The 19,284-nt window shown below is 42.6% G+C and overlaps 1 protein-coding gene and 1 long non-coding RNA gene across 2 annotated transcripts; both read right to left on the reverse strand.

Moving 5' to 3' along the window:
- Positions 1-3,116: 3,116 nt before the first annotated feature.
- LOC146980815 (uncharacterized) lies at positions 3,117-9,029 on the reverse strand. The gene is made up of 9 exons (XR_015036548.1): positions 8,912-9,029; positions 7,893-7,964; positions 7,433-7,477; positions 7,223-7,258; positions 5,799-5,843; positions 5,672-5,707; positions 5,112-5,147; positions 3,573-3,602; positions 3,117-3,267 (listed from the first exon to the last, which is right to left on the reverse strand). It is a non-coding gene; the product is annotated as an uncharacterized LOC146980815 (long non-coding RNA).
- Positions 9,030-12,149: 3,120 nt separating this feature from the next.
- LOC146980816 (actin, cytoplasmic 1-like) lies at positions 12,150-17,835 on the reverse strand. Its single transcript, XM_085785790.1, has 9 exons — positions 17,704-17,835; positions 17,479-17,607; positions 15,951-16,061; positions 14,016-14,100; positions 13,619-13,780; positions 13,333-13,524; positions 13,042-13,223; positions 12,702-12,854; positions 12,150-12,165 (listed from the first exon to the last, which is right to left on the reverse strand). Exons 1-8 carry the CDS (start codon positions 17,824-17,826, stop codon positions 12,711-12,713), a joined length of 1,128 nt encoding a protein of 375 aa, XP_085641916.1. The 5' UTR covers positions 17,827-17,835; the 3' UTR covers positions 12,150-12,165; positions 12,702-12,710.
- Between the last annotated feature and the right edge of the window lie 1,449 nt (positions 17,836-19,284).

Here is a 19,284-nt window from a genome sequence, read left to right on the forward strand (position 1 = left end):
TCAGGTCTTTATTTAAGAGAGTTTTTTAAGGGTATATATTATTATATTATATTATTATTATATTAGTGCCCCGCTGGACTTCCTCATACAAAAAGTATGAGGAAGTCCACATATCACAGACACTTCTCATGTAAGTATGGAGCTGCACTGATGAGTGTGTAGACAATGGATTGAATGAACAATATACAGGCTGAAGCTTTTTTTTTTTTTTTCAAACAAAGATAGCAGACAGTTCCTGCACAACTGAAAAACAAAGTCACAAACTCATGTAGAAAAGACAAACTCATCTCACCCAGAAAAGTTTATGAAATTATACAAATGACTCGTTAATTATCTTTCACAAAAGCTGATGGTTTCCTGGTTTAGTTGAATAATTTTGATCTCATCTATTGATTCAATGATGTGAATTCACTAAATATAAGTATTTTTATTTGTTTTTGTTGAGTTTATTAAGCTGCGTCTCAACAGCTGTTGCAGGTCACACTGAGATGAAGAACATACTGGTTATCACCTTGTCACTCAGAGATGAACATTTCAAAGTCCAGGATATTATTATGATCAATGGCTGATTAAACTGTCAAAGTAAAAGTTCTCACTTGTAAACAGTTTTTGTTTTATTAACTCTTTCGCGACCACACTAATTCCTCAGCACATCCGCTCCGGACCACATGTTTTTGGCTATTTGTTTACCTTTTTCTCACGTTGAACCAAACTCTGTACATCACCTAGAAACAAACGTACGAAGGAGAAGAAGAGAGCTGGGTTTCTCCAAAAACGGAGCTCCCGCTCTAGTTTAAGAGAAAAACGCACTTTTGTGTCAAGTGGCAATCGGCTCATTTTACCGGTAATCTGCAAGTGTGGCATGTCTCCCAAATCATTTCTACGGCTAAATAAATATATCTGTAGGCAAATCTGGGGGGTGTGGCGGCGTGGAGTGCAGCGGTGCAGCAGTGTGGGTCTCTGGCTGCAGCACAGCAGCTCCGTGACACTGCTGTGTGACTGGCGGCCGGTGAGTGCTTCGGGGCGGGGGCGGCCGGTCACAGCCCCCGCTGCACAGCGCCCGCTCTGCTGCACGGTGAAAACAGCAGAGATAACGGGCTTTCAGATTCGAGTCTCCAAACCAGAAACGTTTGTAACAGCACCGGAAAAAGTCACCATATTTGTCGTCGCCCGCTTTTGTCAAAAGAGGGTTTGGAAAGTCGCCAGATTCAGCGAGAAAGTCGCAACACTGTAGCTGACAGCCGCACAGCGCTGCAGGCTGCCCCCAGAGCAGCATTCAAGGAGAACGATTACTCAAACAAAACCAAGATCACACAGTTTATAAAAAACATTATGTTTTGATTGTAGTTAAAAACTGTTTTACATATCAGAGGACTACCATATTCACACACAGGGTACCTGAGAGTGTCTATTATCGTAATCTGTAAAAAAAAAAACGGTTTTGACGAGTTAACTCGTCAATGGTCGTGAACGTTCGGCAGGCTGTGACGAGTTTACTCCTCAATGGTCGCGAAAGAGTTAATGGTGATGGCGTCTATCGGTCCACGGCTCCAGTGCTTCACCCGGACTGTGTTTTCTTTTTTTGGAGTGGACTGCTGCTGCTGCTGCTATCATGGACAGGAGGCTAACGCTTAGCCCAAGGGGAGGGGGCCCAGTTTGAATGTCTAGGTTAAAAAATGAAACGAACAAAACTAGGCCTATACATTCAAAAATTAAATTAAAGAAAAATGTGGACTGATCGGTTCATTGTAAAACATGTATTGATGTGAATGTGGTGAATTCTGTATAGCCCCGAGGTAGCGAGGTAGCTCTTTCGTTCAGCAGCACACACCTGAAGCTTCACTTTTCATTAAATCCAACCAATGTGGCTGCCAAATTAACCAGCCGGCAGTAAACCTCTAAAACTCCGTGGGTAAATTAAACAGCTTTCCCCCAGGATGAGGAGCCGCTCCCGGTCGCCAGTGGCTCTCTACACTTCTCCGAAAACCTTAGAGTAAATTTTCAACCTTACCGTACACACGGTGCTAAAGCAGTATATTGTAAATATAATGGTCTTTGTGCTGTTTCCAATCCAGCCGTGTTGTTGTTGCCACCAGGTAGGTTGGTCTGTCGTAAAACTACTTGTGCGCATGCGCTGGTGCAACAACATGATTGGCCTAGTTCAGCTCTGGCAATGCAGGTGATTGGCTGCTGGTGAAAAGGGGCGGGACATGCGCCATCTTTGGCGTTGCAGCTTTCCCCTTTCAAAACGGGCAGAGTGGTCTGTCTCCTCAATATTAGAACATCTCTGTCTTTATCGAGCGGGCGGGATATTCAAAGCTTGGGGCGAGACCGAGCTTGGTGTGTGTGTGTTGTCATAGACGTTTGAATGATGGATGACGGTGGCTGATGAATCGTGACCAGTGTGACGTATAATCCGTGTGCCTGCATTATCCAATGTGGGAAAAAAATATTACACTTTCATCCCGGATTTACTCAAAAAAAGAATTTTGAACAAAGTTTGGCCCACATCGTCTGATAGATGAGTCATTACAGTAATTTTATGACCCAGAGTGGGCTCAAATTCAATTTTCTTTTTTGTACACCTTTAAACCTAACAAAGAAAAACACAAAAAGCTGTTTTTCTCAGTTTGGCATTTTTGCAGATACTGCACTTTGCCTTTGTAGGGCAGTAGTTAGGGCCACGGGACCAGTGCCCGGGGCGATTTTTTCCTAATTAGGGCCACGGGCCATCGCAACGGGCACTGGTCCCCACAGCTATGAAATAGCTGGTGTCTGGGCTCAGGACAGAACCAGTTCTCCTCTCATTGAGCCACTAGGTGGCACTGTTGTTGAGTTTAAAACTGGAGCTGATCAGTGGAGCTTCATGTTCCTCAACTCTGGTTGTTACTGAAGTCACTGGAACTGGAATCAGCTGTTTCAGTCAATCAGATCAGTCACAGACAGAACCACTGGTAATGAAAAAAAAAAGTATAAAAATATGGTTTATTTATAAATTTGTGCAAAATTAAAATTACAAAACGTGATTTATGACACATTAGTCCTAATACATAGATGACACACAGAACACCCCCCCCCCCCCCCCCCAAGTTACCACATTGTTACAAAGTGAAAGACATAAATCACGGATGTCAGATTAAAAGTCACAGTTCAGACAGCAGATTGTTACATTCAGCAGCAGCAGCTGTTGAACTGTTGGTGTTGGTCCGTCCTGCAGGAACATGGAGTCCTAGAGATCTTCAATAGGCTCTCTGGACTGTTTCTTCACTATAAAGAGAAAGAAGGTTAAAGTTGTGGATGAAGTGCAGTGAGTGTTGAAGCCTCCATGTTTCTACAGACAGAGACAGTCAGCAGTTTGACTCTGAGCTGAAGAGACAGGATTCATAAAGTTACATGTCTGTCATTGATGGATGTGAGGCTGCTGTCGTCTCCTGTCTGATCTGGACACTGTTGGCTTTTAATCCTAAACTGTTGAATGATGTCTCGTCAGTAGAATATTAGATCATCTATAACACAGTTTAATCTGGAATAAATCATAAAGAACAGATTAAAAATTATGTGAAGTCTGTTACCAAGCATATTGGAGAATGTCCAACGTGTCCCTGTAAAGAAGAGAAATACACAGATTCAGTCATCACCGCTGATGAAGAAAGAGCACACATGTTAATTTAGGGCATATTCACATCAGGCTTGTTTAGTTCACTTCAAACAGACTTCTTCCTTGGTGTAGACCTTTTGGGTAGGTGTGAATACAAACCAGCGGACTCTGGTGCGGATCAAACAAGTGAACCGAGACTACCTCTGCAGCTGGGAGTCCCAGAAGAACCCTGGTGCGATTCATGCATGTGTGAATGAAGACCGAACCTTTCCCGAACCAAATGCAAAATTCAAGCGCCTTTTTGGATTCAACAGGCTTCCGTTGTTGTCAGAAAATGTGGAAATGATCAACAATGAGCCGTGGGTCAACATGGAGCACAGACAGACACGCTGCCTCCTTGATATTTGGTCAGAGGAAAACATTTATCAGATGCTGGAGAGGACGCACCTGTCGCCGTTAAGGATGCACATTCTTAATATTTTTTTAACTGATAACAGAAGCTCGTTATCCGATTAATAACCGTTCACTGATAGGAAATAAATGTGACAAGGCTTATGCCGATCGGCAACGTGGTCATCCATCCTGAGAGAATGATTAACGTTGTTTTTTTTGCTGTTATAATAGGCCCTACACGCATGCTGCTAAAGTTGTGCAGCCGTCCTCTAATTTTTAGTTTTTTTTAGCGCACAGTCCTTCAGACGCACATGCAGACGTCTGTGTTTGTTGTCTGACGGTCCTTCACGGGGACGGCCACATAGCTTCCAAGTGACAGGTGCAACTGGAAATACTACCAAATTAAAAGGGCAGCAAGAAACGCATTCATGACCTCCATTGTGTACTTTCAGTGGAAGATCCCGCTGATAATTTTTATCCAATGATTGAGCGACTGTGGGACACACGTGCTTTTGTTTACAAAGTTGGTCCGCTTGTAAAATAAATGCAATGTGAATACAAACCGCACCAAATAAAAAAAAAAGCAAGTGAACTATCGGACTTTCTTGGTTTCTTTCTGGTTTGTTTAACACTTTTTTGTTCACTACATTATTACATACGTGTTCTTTCACAATATTTAATCGTCAAACCAACACTAAGGAACTTTTCAACCTTCATATAATATTTTCATAACTTTTGTGATGTTACATCGACTTACAACAGGTTGCATGACACCTCTGTCATGGCCTGAGGGGGTCTGTATCATTATGGTCTGTATCACCTTCACTGGCACTAAGCAACTTTGAGGAGCATGGTGGGAACCTGGCTCTCACCTAAGTTTCACTTTCACTTTTGCGAGTCACGACGAGGAGGGAGCAGCAATGCAGCACCTTTCCATCGAATTGTGTATGTGTGAAATGATCAGTTAATTTCCATGCACCAGGAGATCAGGATATTTATGGCGCTATGCGGTGGTGCTCATGGGAAATGGAGTCTTCCTTCAGGCAAAACACTACCGCTTTGGGCCACTGGCACCAAAACTGAAAGTTCTTATAAAACAGGTGAAAGTCAGTGCAGTTACCTCCAGTATCCTGGATGGGTTTTGGATCATCTCTCACTGTGAAGGACAGAATTGCACGGATTAATTCATCATTCACCAATTTTATCAAACCCCACAGTTTAAACGGTAAAGTCTGAGATGTGATCAAACAGCAGAACAGTTGTGACTCAGTTCAGTTAAACTCACTCTTAGGTCGGCCCGCTTGATCAGAGTGGTTACGTTTCGGAGGAACTATACACAGAAATAAACAGATTTATTTTTAATCAGTTATTTACATCCCACAGTTAAAAAAGTGTGAACTCTGATCTGCCTTTAATCTGATCAAAGTTGCTTCATTTTATGATTAACGATCAAACTAAAACCAACAGAGTGTTTGTGCATGTTCAGTATGTGTGTTTCATCAGTGATACAGCAGCAGAACAACTGGTTAACTAACTGTCAGCTGTTGTTTTAGTGTGAGAAGCTGCAGGTTCAGTGTGACATCTAGTAGCTCTGAATAATTTAACCTGCTGAACGTTGCTTCATTTCACTGAGATTCTTTCACAATATTTAATCCTTAAAAACATGTGAAAGTCTGTTACCTCTAATATCCAGGTCGGGTTTTGGATCATCTCTCACTGTGAAGGACAGAATTATACAGAACTGTAAAGCTTCAGATGTGATCAAACAGCAGAACAGGTGTGACTCAATTCAGTTACGTAAACTCACTGTCAGGTCGGCCATATTCATTAGAGCTGGTAAGAATCTCAGAAGCTATGTAAAGAAATAAACAGATTAATTTATTACCATCACCGCTGAAGAAGAAAGTTCACATATGTATTTATTTTTAATCAGTTATTTACATCCCATAGTTTAAACTGTCTGATCTGATCTGATAGAAACTGCTCCTGTCTTTAATCTGATGACAGTTGCTTCATTTTACTGAGATGAATAATGATCAAATTACAGTAACACAAACAGAGTGTTTGTTCATGTTGAGCGACTGTTGTGTTCACACTGACACAAACACACCGCCCTATGTGCGACCTAAACACTGCCCTGTGAGTGGGGGCACCCTTATGTCTGACCCAAGACACTGGCAGCACTGAGACACAGAGCTGCACTAACAGGGATTTCAAACAATATTTTATGGCATGCCATTCAGGAAATTAATATTTGAATATATGGAATGAATCCTTGAATATATTGAATGAAACTCTGAATATATTGAGTGAAACACTGAATATATTGAATGAACCTTGAATATATGGAAAGAACTGAATATATTTAAAGGGACAACGAGGAGTTTCTATTTGGTTATAAAAAAGTCTCACGTTAATGTGGATGAATCTACGTTACCACTTGTTAATGGGCCCATTTTCGATAAATATATCGTTTTGTCTCTATGGTTATTTTGTTATTATTAGTGGTGGCGGAAATGCTGGTTGAGCCGACCAGCGTTTCTTTACTTTCGGTTTCGTGGCGAGTCATGAGAATAACGCCGCCGAATCGCCGTTTATGACCGGAACTACGACGGTATGTGATCGTCTTCCAACCTCTGACTTTAATTCTTGATGAATGAAAACATGAGTCTGTCTTGCGTCGGTCAAAGAATTTAACGGTGCGCGGAGGCTCATAAATGTAGTGGGGAAACACTTTGCTTTTCTAAAACTCCTCGTTGTCCCTTTAATGAAACTCTGAATTGAGTGAACCTTTGAATATATGGAATGAAACTTGACTGACGTCATCAAGGCATAATTAGGCTACATAAACTGACACCCACTATTGAATTTAAACTTTTTTGTGAAATTGCTAAAGCGAAGATTTCACCATAGGCTATTTGTGTGTCTAGGTAGCAGTGAGAGAAAGGACACAGTCCGGTTGAGGCGACGGGCTGTCGGGGGCCATATCTGGCCGCCGCCGAGGCGCTGTTACGAGACTCCGAGCTGACTACTGCTCCCTCACATGATTGGATCATGATCAGTTATCAGTTTATTTTAACTCACTAATCGGTGATCCTGATCCTGATCGTGTAAAGTCTAGTTCAGTGTGACGTCTGAATAATTTAATCTGCTGAAAGTGGCTTCATTTCACTGAGATTCTTTCACAATATTCAATCCTGAAAACAGGTGAAAATCAGTGCAGTCTGTTACCTTCAGTATCCAGGTTGGGTTCTGGATCATCTCTCACTGTGAAGGACAGAATTACACAGATTATTCCATACATTACCATTCAAGAAGAAAGAGAACAAATGATCATTGAGAATCAAGTCATTGGTGTTTTACTGAGTTGATCAAATATCATAGTTTAAACTGTATAAATTCAGATGAAATTCATTTGTGGCTCAGTTCAGTTTAACTCACTGTCAGGTCGGTCATGTCTGTCCGAGCTGATACGTTTTCGAAAATCTATGTACAGAAAGAAACAGATTAATGTATTACCATTAACCACTGAAGAAGAAAGTTCACAAGTCAGGGCAGGAATTTCACTTGTCCATGTGCCCTTGAAAAAAATATCTGCTCCAAGGCAACAGAGGCCCTGATGCCCCTCCCACTTTTGCTGACCTTCTGGCAACAACAAATGGGACGATGCGCCTTCAACACCCGTTTAATTTATCTGATACTGTCTAATGTTCGTCATTACATGTGTTATTTTCAATTTTTGACAGAAAATAAATATTTAAATCACAAATAACCTTCTGATATCTCCTCTTATGTAAAGATCTGATCCTACATAGTAGGTCTAGATAAGATTGAAGTGACTGTCCTGGGGTCAGAGCCAAGATGGCTGCTCCTCTGTAAGGATTTTACTCTATGAACTCACCGAGATCAGCTACCATCAGGCTCTCCATGTTCAGCTCGTATTCCAAAAGGTTTTATTAACCTTACTGGTTTCCTGAAGAAGAAAAAAAAAAGTTACTAAAATAATTATAAATAAATGTATCTCATTTTAATGAAGATGAAATGTAATGTTCAGTTCACACATATTAACTTAGAGATGATCAGACATGTTGTAGCTTTAAACACTGACAGGATCCTGTACAGTCTAAATGGGAATCACTGTGTTGTGTATTTTTAAAACAACTTAAGAATATTTAAATGATAATCATCCTGCTGATGGTGATGATGGAGGACAACCGGTTTTAACAGGTTGGTTTTTCAGCAACATTTTCTCTTTACATTAGCACACTGTCACTGTCAGCACATTGATTTATAGAAACTGGTTCTGTGTTAGCCTGTTAGCTTCCAACCTGCTAACCTGGTCTGTCTGAGGCTTCACAGGAGAAAGTGACCAACAGGAGGAAACTCACTAAACAGATACTAAACGACTAAATGACTTGTTCTTCACAGTGAAGCACAGAGACAGACATTTGAAAGATGGTAAAATGCTGGTTGTGGTTCATGTTAATTATTAAACATACATTATGTAACCACACAGTGATAGGCCTCTGTCATCAGATCAAAACAAATATGGTGGACAGCTATAAACAAGAAAACAAAGGTGTGACTTGACTTAAAATAAACTTAAATAACAGTTTCTAAGTAAAAACATATGAAAGGACATGTTAAATTATGTTTTCTAAAAGCTGTCAGTCTCCTGGTTCAGTCCAACACACTGGTTCATCTAACGTCACAGTAAAGACACAAACAACCTGAACCTGAACTACACACAGCCGAGGGTTATCGATCTATCAATATTCAATAAATGATGTAAATCTGTAACTGTTGAATAATTAACTCCATTAAACATCCAGGACACAAACAGACATCATTCACTCACTGTGACTTTACTTTACTTTACTTACTACGTCTTTATCTGTTTTTGTTGTTTTTGTTACTCACCTGGTAAAAGCTGCGTAAGCACAGGTAAATGTCCACAAGTGAAAGTCCAATGTTTCCTCATTCCTCTGTGGGTGTGAGCAGCGTCCAGGATGTTGCACTACTGCCTCCTACTGGGGTGAAATAACTCCTACAGTCCATCAGTCCAGTTGTAGACCATCGACAACACACACACACACATGGATGTGTTTTCATCACGTTTTGTTCTGCCTTCTTAGTTTGTGTATTAAAACCAAAATGTCTGAAGATAAAAGTGAAAAATGAATAAATAAAAAGATTATGATTTATTTTCACTTATTTTACTGCAGTTTCTCTTCAAACAACAGAAAACTGAGTGTTTACATTTATATGAAAACTAAAATCACCACCTGCCGTATATTTTATTCCTCAGTTACAGGAAACATGGTCAAAGTCTCCTTTCAGAGTAAAAGCCTTGATTAATGACCTGAGGTGTTGCACAACACTGTGAGAATGGAGTTGACCTTTGACCTTTGGATCTAAAATATCATCATTTTTCATTGACAGTATTATCGTTTTATTTTCCAATTGCTAAAACACAATTTTGCAAACAAGCCTGGTTTTTTCAACACCCAAAATGCCTCATGGGGGGTTTGACAAACAGGTACAAATAACAGATAGGGGGGGTTGAAACATTCATCTTTCTTATTAGTTATCATAAATACTACGATATACAGTATTTTCCATAGTCATGTCAGGAAGATGCTTGTAGTAAAATCTAAGACACCCCTATAGTGGACTAAACCATTTCATTGCCTGAGCCTGCGTGTCTCTGTCTGGCTCACATCCAAGTCGGCGCATGCTTTCAAAAAAGAAAAAAAAAAGACTTCACGCAGTCTCATGGAGCGCTGTAAATTAATGTAAGTAGCTACCAAGCTATTTAATACACTTACTTACTAACTAACTTTCAGAGTTTCAGAATTATATTGTGTCAGGTGTCTACAGCTCATCTTGTACGTATGCCTCCTACCTTTAGTTTTTTGCTAGTAGCTAACACCTGGCCCTTACCTGCTCGTCCCTCTGTGGCGTCTTCATGTTCATTTTCATAATGTTGCTTCCTCTGACTCTTTAACATCACTATTTCTTCTTACCACGCCGCCTGTCTGTTTAGTTTTTCGTATTAGAAATCGATCCATTTTGTGACCTGTGCAGAGTGACAACTCTGGTTAGCGCAGCTAGCGTGCACTGCAGACCGCGTCAGGTTGTAAATAAAGCCGCAAGCTGCGTTGCCAGGTTTGACAGTTGCCCCCTTTTGGAAACAACATAATTGAAAAGTGAATGAGAAGTTTAATGTGAATGTTAGCGTGTTTGTAGTGCAGTGTTGGGCCATTTGTGTAGCCTATTTATGTAGCACATTAAAAAAAAGTTTTATAATTTTATTTTAATAGTCTTTGAGTGGTGGTTTAGTTGGGCTTTTACCTTTTTAATACTGAAAACATTGGTGACCTCAAAATCAAACTTTGTGAGCTGTTTTCTTGTTTTCTTTCTTCTCACTTCTGAATTAATGGTAAAGATAAGAGCCACCCTAGCTAAGGCTCTTGAGCCTATAGACTATTAAGTCCTATCTTATCCATTAGTTCCAATATTGGGACTAGTACCTACAGGATGTGAATCTGTCTAGACTAGAGCACACAGTAACACATCTGCCATCGTCATTGCTATGTAGATAGTGTGTTTGGTTCTGGTTCAGCATTGTGTGGATCTCCAGGATTTACTAGGGTGTGTGTGTGTCTGACTTGCTGGCAGTTTAGATCTAGAATATTTTGTTGGTGACTGCAAAAGTTATTTGTGTGGTACAATGTGCCGCATGAACTGTAAAATTGTGTAAAATTTGGTTCATCATCATCTGTAGACATTTTATTGAACAAGCAAGATACTGGAAGACTTTCTGTTAACTCAAGCACGCGCCTGTACTGCGCTGTGTAAAATGCTGACCCCCCAATTGTCATTTGCACTCTGCTCATAGCCTATATCCTGCAAAATGAAGCACTGCAACCAAAACTACATAGCATTATCAAAATCTAACTTTTGCACCAAACAGCACTTCATTCAATATATTAGCAGATTTGTCTCTAACAAACTACACACTGTTTGGCATAAGGAAAAGCACTCTCATCTTCTGGTCAAGGCCTGCCTCCTGTCTGTCAGCTCTCACATTACAAATATTATCAATGTGTCACTTCTGTCTGGTTCGGTACCCAGGCCTCTGTCACTTCCATCCTGAAAAAGGTTGGCTTGGACCCTTCTGACCTTGGCAACTATTGACCAATTTCCAATACCCCTTTCATCAGTAAGACACTCGGAAGAGCAGTTACCACCCAGCTCCACCATCACATGAGCTTTACGAACCATTTCAATCTGCCTACAAGTCCCCACCCTGGTGAAGATCACAAACAACAGATTCTGGCCACATCAGCATTCTGGTCCTGTTGGACCTTACCCACTTCATTCTTCTGACCTGCCTTTCCATACACGCCTTCATCACTTCATGTTTGGACTATTCTAATGCCATCCTCCATGGGGTCACCAAAAAAACTCTGGACTGGCTTCAACATGTGCAAAACTCGGCTGCCAGGGTTCTCAGCCGCACCAAACCCTGGCAGCACATCACCCCTATCCTTAAACAGCTGCATTGGCTCCCCATCAAATATCGGATAACTTTCAAACTTCTCATCCTTACATACAAACCTCTGCATACACTTGCCCCTCAGTATTTAACCAACCTCCTCCATGTTCACCATCCCTGATGAAACCTGTGGTTTGCCAACCTGGATCTCTTCACCATCCCCCGCACAAGTAGACGCACCTTCGGGATCAAGGCCTTCAGTGTTGCAGCTCCCTCTCTGTGGAACTTGCTCCCACTACATCTGCACCAAGCACAAACGCTGGAATCCTTCTAATCTCAGTTAAAGAGGCACTTGTGCTAGATTAGTTGTCTATTTTTTTTTTATAACACCTGTGTTTTTGTTTGTTTGTTTGTTTGTTTGTTTTTAAAAAGCAGCAAATGATGACATAAGGCAATGCAATTTTATTTGTGTAGCCAATTTTTACAAACAGTTTGTCTCAAAGGGCTTTACATGGCATCATAACAACATCCGGAGGAGGCCAGCTTAATGGGAGGACTGGATGGCAGACTGGCTCATGGGCAGGGAGGGCAGGCCGGCTTAACAGCAGGGAAAAGGGGGGGAAGGGGGCGATGCCGGCGGCGGTTGGTGCAGAGAGACGGTGCTCCGGTGGATCTGTGGAAACACAGAGAGTTGTAAACATCAAATGTTGGCATTTTGTTGAAAATTATTGAATGGGAAGGTGAAATCCAGTGATCTGCGTCAGGCACGTATGACTGGTAGGCCTATGAATGGAAGTTTGTTGTCATGTATCCATGGCAACGTACTCTTACAGTCTGTAGCAAAAGGCAATTGCAGCGTTTTTACGACGTTAAAAAAAATAGACTAGTAAGTAGTTGAATTCACATGTTTAAGGTTAACTTTTACCTCCAGGGAGGGTTAACAATGGTAGAGTGGATTGAGCAGTGACTTTCATCTGAAAAAAAAGCAGAGGAAAAAACGACATGCAGAGCTAACATTCGGAGAGGTGGGACGTTTTTTTCAATGATGATACAGTTTTTGTTCTTCTGACCATCAGTAGTTTATCACCAGAGGAGTGAAAGCTATGAATGGAGTTACACTAGCATACTGAGGAATGTTTGAGGGGAGGCGGCGGCAGGTTCAGATTAAGCTGCTGAAACATTTAAATGTCACTGGACGACAACACAGACCTTTGGTTTTTAGAAGCACTTGCGGTGGACGATGGCCGGACCGGATTCATCGTACTCCTGCTTGCTGATCCACATCTGCTGGAAGGTGGACTGGGAGGCCATGATGGAGCCACCGATCCAGACAGAGCACTTCCTCTCTGGAGGAGCAATGATCTGCAGGAGAGAGGAGGGAAAGCACCTTAGTTTCCTGTTACGAGTCCATCACCTGCTCACTCTTCTCAAAACCTACTTGCATTTCATACAAGAACTGAAATGTTTAAGTGACCATGTAGGGCGAGTTACTCCCACATACTTCTGTTCCGACAGCTTCACCTCCACTGATCTGATGAAGAATCTGTACCTTGATTTTCATGGTGGATGGGGCCAGGGCAGTGATCTCCTTCTGCATGCGGTCAGCGATGCCGGGGTACATGGTGGTACCACCGGACAGCACAATGTTGGCGTACAGGTCCTTATGGATGTCCACGTCACACTTCATGATGCTGTTGTATGTGGTCTCATGGACACCGGCCGACTCCATTCCTGAACACAAGAGTTATTTTAGTGCTGGACTGAACCTGCAAGACCAGAACCACCACCACAACAAGTATAATTGTCTTCGGTACAGTCATGGTTGAGGAGCATCACAAACCGATGAACCAAGGCTGGAAGAGCATCTCAGGGCAGCGGAACCTCTCGTTGCCGATGGTGATGACCTGTCCGTCAGGGAGCTCGTAGCTCTTCTCCTGGGTGGATGAGGTAGCTGCCGTCTGCATCTCCTGCTCAAAGTCCAGAGCCACGTAGCAGAGCTTCTCCTTGATGTCACGCACAATCTCACGCTCAGCTGGAGTTCAGAGGTTTGAGTTAGAAAATGACACAGACACTGAACAAATCTTACAACATCTGAAGCTCTCCAGAAGTAAAAGTCAGGTTGGTACCGGTGGTTGTGAAGCTGTAGCCTCTCTCGGTCAGGATCTTCATCAGGTAGTCGGTGAGGTCTCTTCCAGCCAGGTCCAGACGGAGGATGGCGTCAGGCAGAGCGTAGCCCTCGTAGATGGGCACAGTGTGGCTGACACCGTCACCAGAGTCCATCACAATACCTGCAAGACAAACATCCAATCAGAAGAGAAACACCCTCACCTGTCATAGATCAACATTAAGGTCAGCACAGGAATATGTGTAGTTCTTTTCAATGACCACTAGATGCTCCCAGAGAACCGACTGTTGAAGAACTGAGCTTCTTAGGAGGATGTAAGTGTTTGTAAAACAGGAAGTAGATCTATGAAGATGAAGAACATGTGATCAGTTTTAGATCTTACAGCTTTGAGTTCTCACCTGTGGTACGACCAGAGGCGTACAGTGACAGGACGGCAGGGATAGCCACATACATGGCAGGACAGTTAAAGGTCTCGAACATGATCTGGACAAAAGGAGGATGCATGTCACCAAGGAAACAATGAAAATTAAAGCTGCTTCACAGCCATGATGAATGATGCCAGGCAATTTGGGGAACATTTAGGCAATTCTAAGTAACAAGAGACAAAATAGGTCCAAAACTCTCCATTCTGCCCTGGCTGGGGCTTGAACTTAGCCTCGTAAACCAGCCTCTCGCGGAAATGCATTTCATTTCATTTCTCGGGAGAGTCTGGCCTCATTCCCCCTGTAAGCGTTTGGGGTGGGCGGGAGCTGGGTGGGAGTTGTGGCGTTGACAGACAACCCCATTCAGCCAATCAGCAAGTTGGTGTAGTGGGGGGCTTTATGCCTACTTTTAGAATCCTGCAGCAGGAGAAGAAGAGAGAGTATGTCCAGTAGGTTTCTCTTGAAGTCCAGCTTGCTCAATATTTTCGCTTGAGTGACAGCCAGGCACAGCTTGTGCATGCATTGGTATGTCAAGTCTTAAGTCATTTCCAGCTTGGAAATGTTGGTGATTTGTTTTTAACAATAAGTGTCTTGCTTCATAAGAGAAAATATGTTTAAAAATGCCATTCTTTGACTCCTACTACATTGACCCCAATAGTTCACATGAGAGCAGAATTCAAAGTGTTCTCAAAAATTCAGTTTTTAAGATAAAATCCTGATATTTTCCAAACTTCATCATCCATGACTCCAAAATATTGTCATTTTTTTTGTGAAGGACAGTCTGAAGATTCAATGCAGCAAATTTGGTGTCAATTGAGCAAAAACTGTGGGACAAGAAAGGTTTAATAAGTTTTGTAGCACGTACTGTTGGTTTGGTAGGAATTTTCAGTTTTTAAATTTAAACCCTTATTGTGCATAGGATTCAATCTATGTGCAATGTTTGGTGATATTTCCTGTAAGTAGGATTTCTTAAGAAGAAGAAGAAGAAGAAGAAGAAGAAGAAGAAGAAGAAAATAGGTTCCCGGTAGCTCATGCTGCCTGGCCCCTAACGCCTGGTTCACACTGGACGCGAAAGCGCCGTGACGCGGAGCGGCCGCGGAAATCGCGCGCGAGCCGCGTCCCTCCAGTTCACACCAGACGCTGATTTCTCCGCGGCGGTCGCGAGCGCCTCTGCTCCTCAGCTGTTGTTTACTCACATTCAGAGCTGTGTTTTTTTACATCATGGATAAGTAAATAACCTCATATAATTATAACACCATGTGCTGTGGGTCAAACAACTCCCTGTACTTCACTTCCAAGATGAATTTCACGTCCTCCTTCACTTTACAACAACTCGTCTCTGCCTCTCTCTCTCTCTCTCTCTCTCTGTCTCTCTCATTCCCTGTTTGTTTGTGTGTTTTGACCCCCCCGCCCCCCTGCAGCCAGCCCACTCCTTGTCTCCCTATCCTGTGTGTGTGTGTGTGTGTGTGTTTTCATCTCTCTTGTTCTCTGTTGAGTCTGACAAATATAAATACGGTCGCATTTGTCAATCGCTGCATTTTATTTCGAAAAGTGCTTTATTTTGAAAATTGACCGGATTCTCTCGTTGTTTCATGTGTGACTTCCTGCCAAGATTGACGCGATTGCTCGCGGCTCGCGCACAAAATAGAACAGACGCCGAAACGATAAATGCACGGCGCGAGCAATCGCGGCGCTTCGCGGCGCGTCGCGTCTGGTCTGAACTACAGAACCTGTTAACTTGGCCGCCGAAGGGACGCGGTCTCCGTTCCGCGGCTATTCGCGGCGCTTCGGCGTCCGGTGTGAACCCGGCGTAACAAGTAAACCTTTGGTCCAAAGCAGCTTCATAGTCTTTAGATGTTTTGCATATGAAGAGCAGCACCTGTCTCAGTGTAACTCATAGTCTGAACAAACCTGTGTCATCTTCTCCCTGTTGGCTTTGGGGTTCAGCGGGGCCTCGGTCAGCAGGACTTTATGCTCCTCGGGGGCAACACGGAGCTCGTTGTAGAAGGTGTGATGCCAGATCTGCAGGACACAACATCCAGTTAGAAGATCAACAAACCAAAGCTGCTGACTTCATATTTACAACAAACTACAAACCTCCAGATCAGATCTGATGCAATCATCGTCATGTATCCTAAGTTGAAGTGCCAGTGTGTAACATTTATTGATCTTCTTAGGAATATTCATAACTACCATCTACCGTGTTAACCCTTCATATAAACGGAGTGTGCACTTCCCCAAACTATCTTTCCTGTTTGCATGTTGCATGTTAAAGGCCACCATATGTTTTACCACATTTGGAAAGTCAAAGTTAAGGGGAGTGGTACTCGGCTGGCTGTAATGTGCAATCTCACCACCAGGTGGCACCAAATCTTTCAATGCCGTTTAAAAATTGCACAAAGCATGGATGGTGGCTGAGTTTTCGTTATCCAGTATTTACCGAACTTTGACTGGTAAAATCTGCAAAAATATGGTATTTTTAACTCCTCTGGTCAAAATGTCTGGTGAAAATATTCCCTTGGTGGTAATTTCTTTCCATTGATCAGCTGTGTCTACCATTTCAGGTGTCATAGTTCTGGTTAGACAAATTAATTAGTCCTCTAACACATCCTAAAGTTTGACATGTCAGAGTTTTTCAGTAGAAACAGCTCAAATTTAAGTGTCAGGAGTCACTGTCAGAACAAAAGTAACAGCTGTAATTTCCTCCCTCTGCACATTAACAATGAGCCTGTCTGCCTAACGTTTTCTTTTTAAATTATGTTTATTTGAAAATTGTTACTTTCGATCCGGCTCTAAACTTGTTCCATTTGTTTCAGTTACTCTGACAAGCATGCTGTGCAGTAGCTACAATAGTGGTAGAGGTTGGACATGTCGAAACAAACAAATATTAATAACAATTTACTGATTCAAACAGGTCTAAGGAGAAGGAGATTTTTATTCCATCTATATTTCAAATGCTTATAGTGAATGGACATTTTTTGATTTCAAGTTGGCAGTAAGCCGCGTTATTAAAAAAATATTTGAATGTTTTTTGTTTGTTACATGGGAGCAGGCTATATGTTCCAGTTATGCAGGACATTCCCCATGAAGGAAGGTAAGACGATAAACGGACGTCTGTATGTGCGTCACCTGTAAGGACAGTGCTGCATCGGCAAAAAAAAACAAGAAAAAGAAAAATCCCCCACTGTTGATCATCCCCTCAATCGCCAAGCCTATAATCACAGACATTATCAATTATGAAATTCAGAATGTGCATCCCATTCATCCTCATTCTTATATAGCCTGCATATCATTTATCATTTCAAGCCCAATACATTAAGATAATATTCTAATATTTGGGTGGTGGTTTCACAGATTGTGATTCCTCAGGACCGTTGAGGTCTCCAGCTGTTTCCTGTCTGAGCTCCAGCTGTGGACTCAGAAACACAAACATCTGTACCTTCTCCATGTCGTCCCAGTCGGTGACGATGCCGTGCTCGATGGGGTACTTCAGGTCCAGGATGTTTCTCTTGATCAGGGCCTCGTCTCCCACGTAGCTGTCCTTCTGTCCCGATCCCACCATCACTCCCTGAACACACCACAGCAGCAGTCACATTATACACTGCATTTATCCATTTGACTATTTAACAGTGCAAAGGCAGAATGTGGCGTTCAGGTTCCTTACCTGGTGTATGGGGTGACCGACGATGGAGGGGAAGACGGCACGAGGGGCGTCATCCCCGGCGAAACCGGCCTTGCACATGCCGGAGCCGTTGTCAACAACGAGGGCAGCGATGTCATCGTCCATATCTGGAAGGAAACAATCAGAACAAAAACAATATGTTGACAAACACATGGCTTCAAAGAATGATGGCGGAGAGACAGCCGTTGATTGCTGGATGAAGGAGGAGTTTTAAATGAAGAGATTGTTGCAGCAGGGGTGAGTCAGATTGACAAAAGTAGACAAAATCTGTTGACTTGCCCGGCAAGACAAACCACGCTTCAGACACGTGAGAACACTGATAGTCAAGTCCTCAGCAAGCCATCACTCCGCATGAGGATGAGGTCTACATGAGTTCCCGTTTGGAACAGGGAAGAAGTTCCAATCTTTGCAGCCCATGAACTTGCAGCAGGGTTAGGGTCTGAGAAGACAAGCGCACTACCAATGTCCCATGATCCATCGACAGGCTGTGACACTGTTCAAGCTTTCTTGGCCAAGGGGAAAAGACTGCATGGGCTGTATAGGCTGTGTTTCCAGAGCTTACAGATGCCCTCTTGAAACTTTTGAGGTTCATTACAGTATACTACTGTATGACTGGACCAGCACTTGAACTTGTCTCCTGCAAAACACTGCTTTAGAGTGTACAGCCCTTTGTTTTTGTGAAGGTGAGTGTGGATAAACATTGAAAACAGTGAGACCAGTCCACTGTTGGGACAAGAGGACTTCTTTTGTCCCCCAGACAAAAGAAGCCATTGAACTCAGCCTCCCAGCATCCTTCACCATTTCACACCTAGGTGTGAAACCTCCACTCCTGACCTCCATTGGTCACTGTATGGTCCAGGACCTCTGAGGTCACCAGGCCTATATAAAAGAGAAGTGCCCTTCTCCTCTGAGCTCCTCACCTGGAGCTACCGCTACAGCTCTCAAACCTCCATGAAGCCTGCACGAGGCACAGGCCTCCACTGGACCAAACCTTGGTAGCGATGCGAGTGTTTACTAATGGATTCAAGGACGAAAACCAGCTAGCACGGTGCAAGGTCTGCTAGTTGCGTTAACAAGTAACGGAGCCACAAAGTAAAGCAGAGCAAACAACCAACTCTTCAATGAGAACCAAGCACTCTCCTCAACAGAACTGAAACTACACAGCCACGACGGCTGTAGTTCATTGGACAAGGACACATTAACTGGACTTTACAGCCACAACAGGACCAGCAACTCTGCACCAGCACCGGAATCTTCTCACCTTCATGTGACTTGGTTATGTAACTGGGCCTAGTTAGCTTACCTTGCACCTTGACTAAGCATAGAACATTTCAACCTTGCCAATGTATGTATTGATTTAAATCAGTTATCATAACCTGTGACTTAAATTTGTGACTTAGTACTTGCAGATTCACTAAGTGATGCAATCTATAAATCGATAAAAGTCGTATTTTGATCAACATTATGTTTCAAATTAATTATTTCACTCCTAATCCGTGTAATGAGCAGGATAATGTAGAGTTAGTCGGTTGAAATAAACCCTTTCAGGATGTATGAAACCCT

This window comes from Trachurus japonicus, chromosome 9 (assembly GCF_045865225.1).
Source record: "Trachurus japonicus isolate A0001 chromosome 9, Traja_1.0".
Lineage (NCBI taxonomy): Eukaryota > Metazoa > Chordata > Actinopteri > Carangiformes > Carangidae > Trachurus > Trachurus japonicus.

Coding starts and splice junctions, on each gene's coding strand:
- LOC146980816 (XM_085785790.1), bottom strand. CDS start 17,826: ATGGACGATGACATCGCTGCCCTCGTTGTTGACAACGGCTCCGGCATG. Junction 13,224..13,332: donor CTTCCAGCCTTGGTTCATCG/GTTTGTGATGCT, acceptor TCTTGTGTTCAG/GAATGGAGTCGGCCGGTGTC. Junction 12,855..13,041: donor CATCCACCATGAAAATCAAG/GTACAGATTCTT, acceptor TCTCTCCTGCAG/ATCATTGCTCCTCCAGAGAG.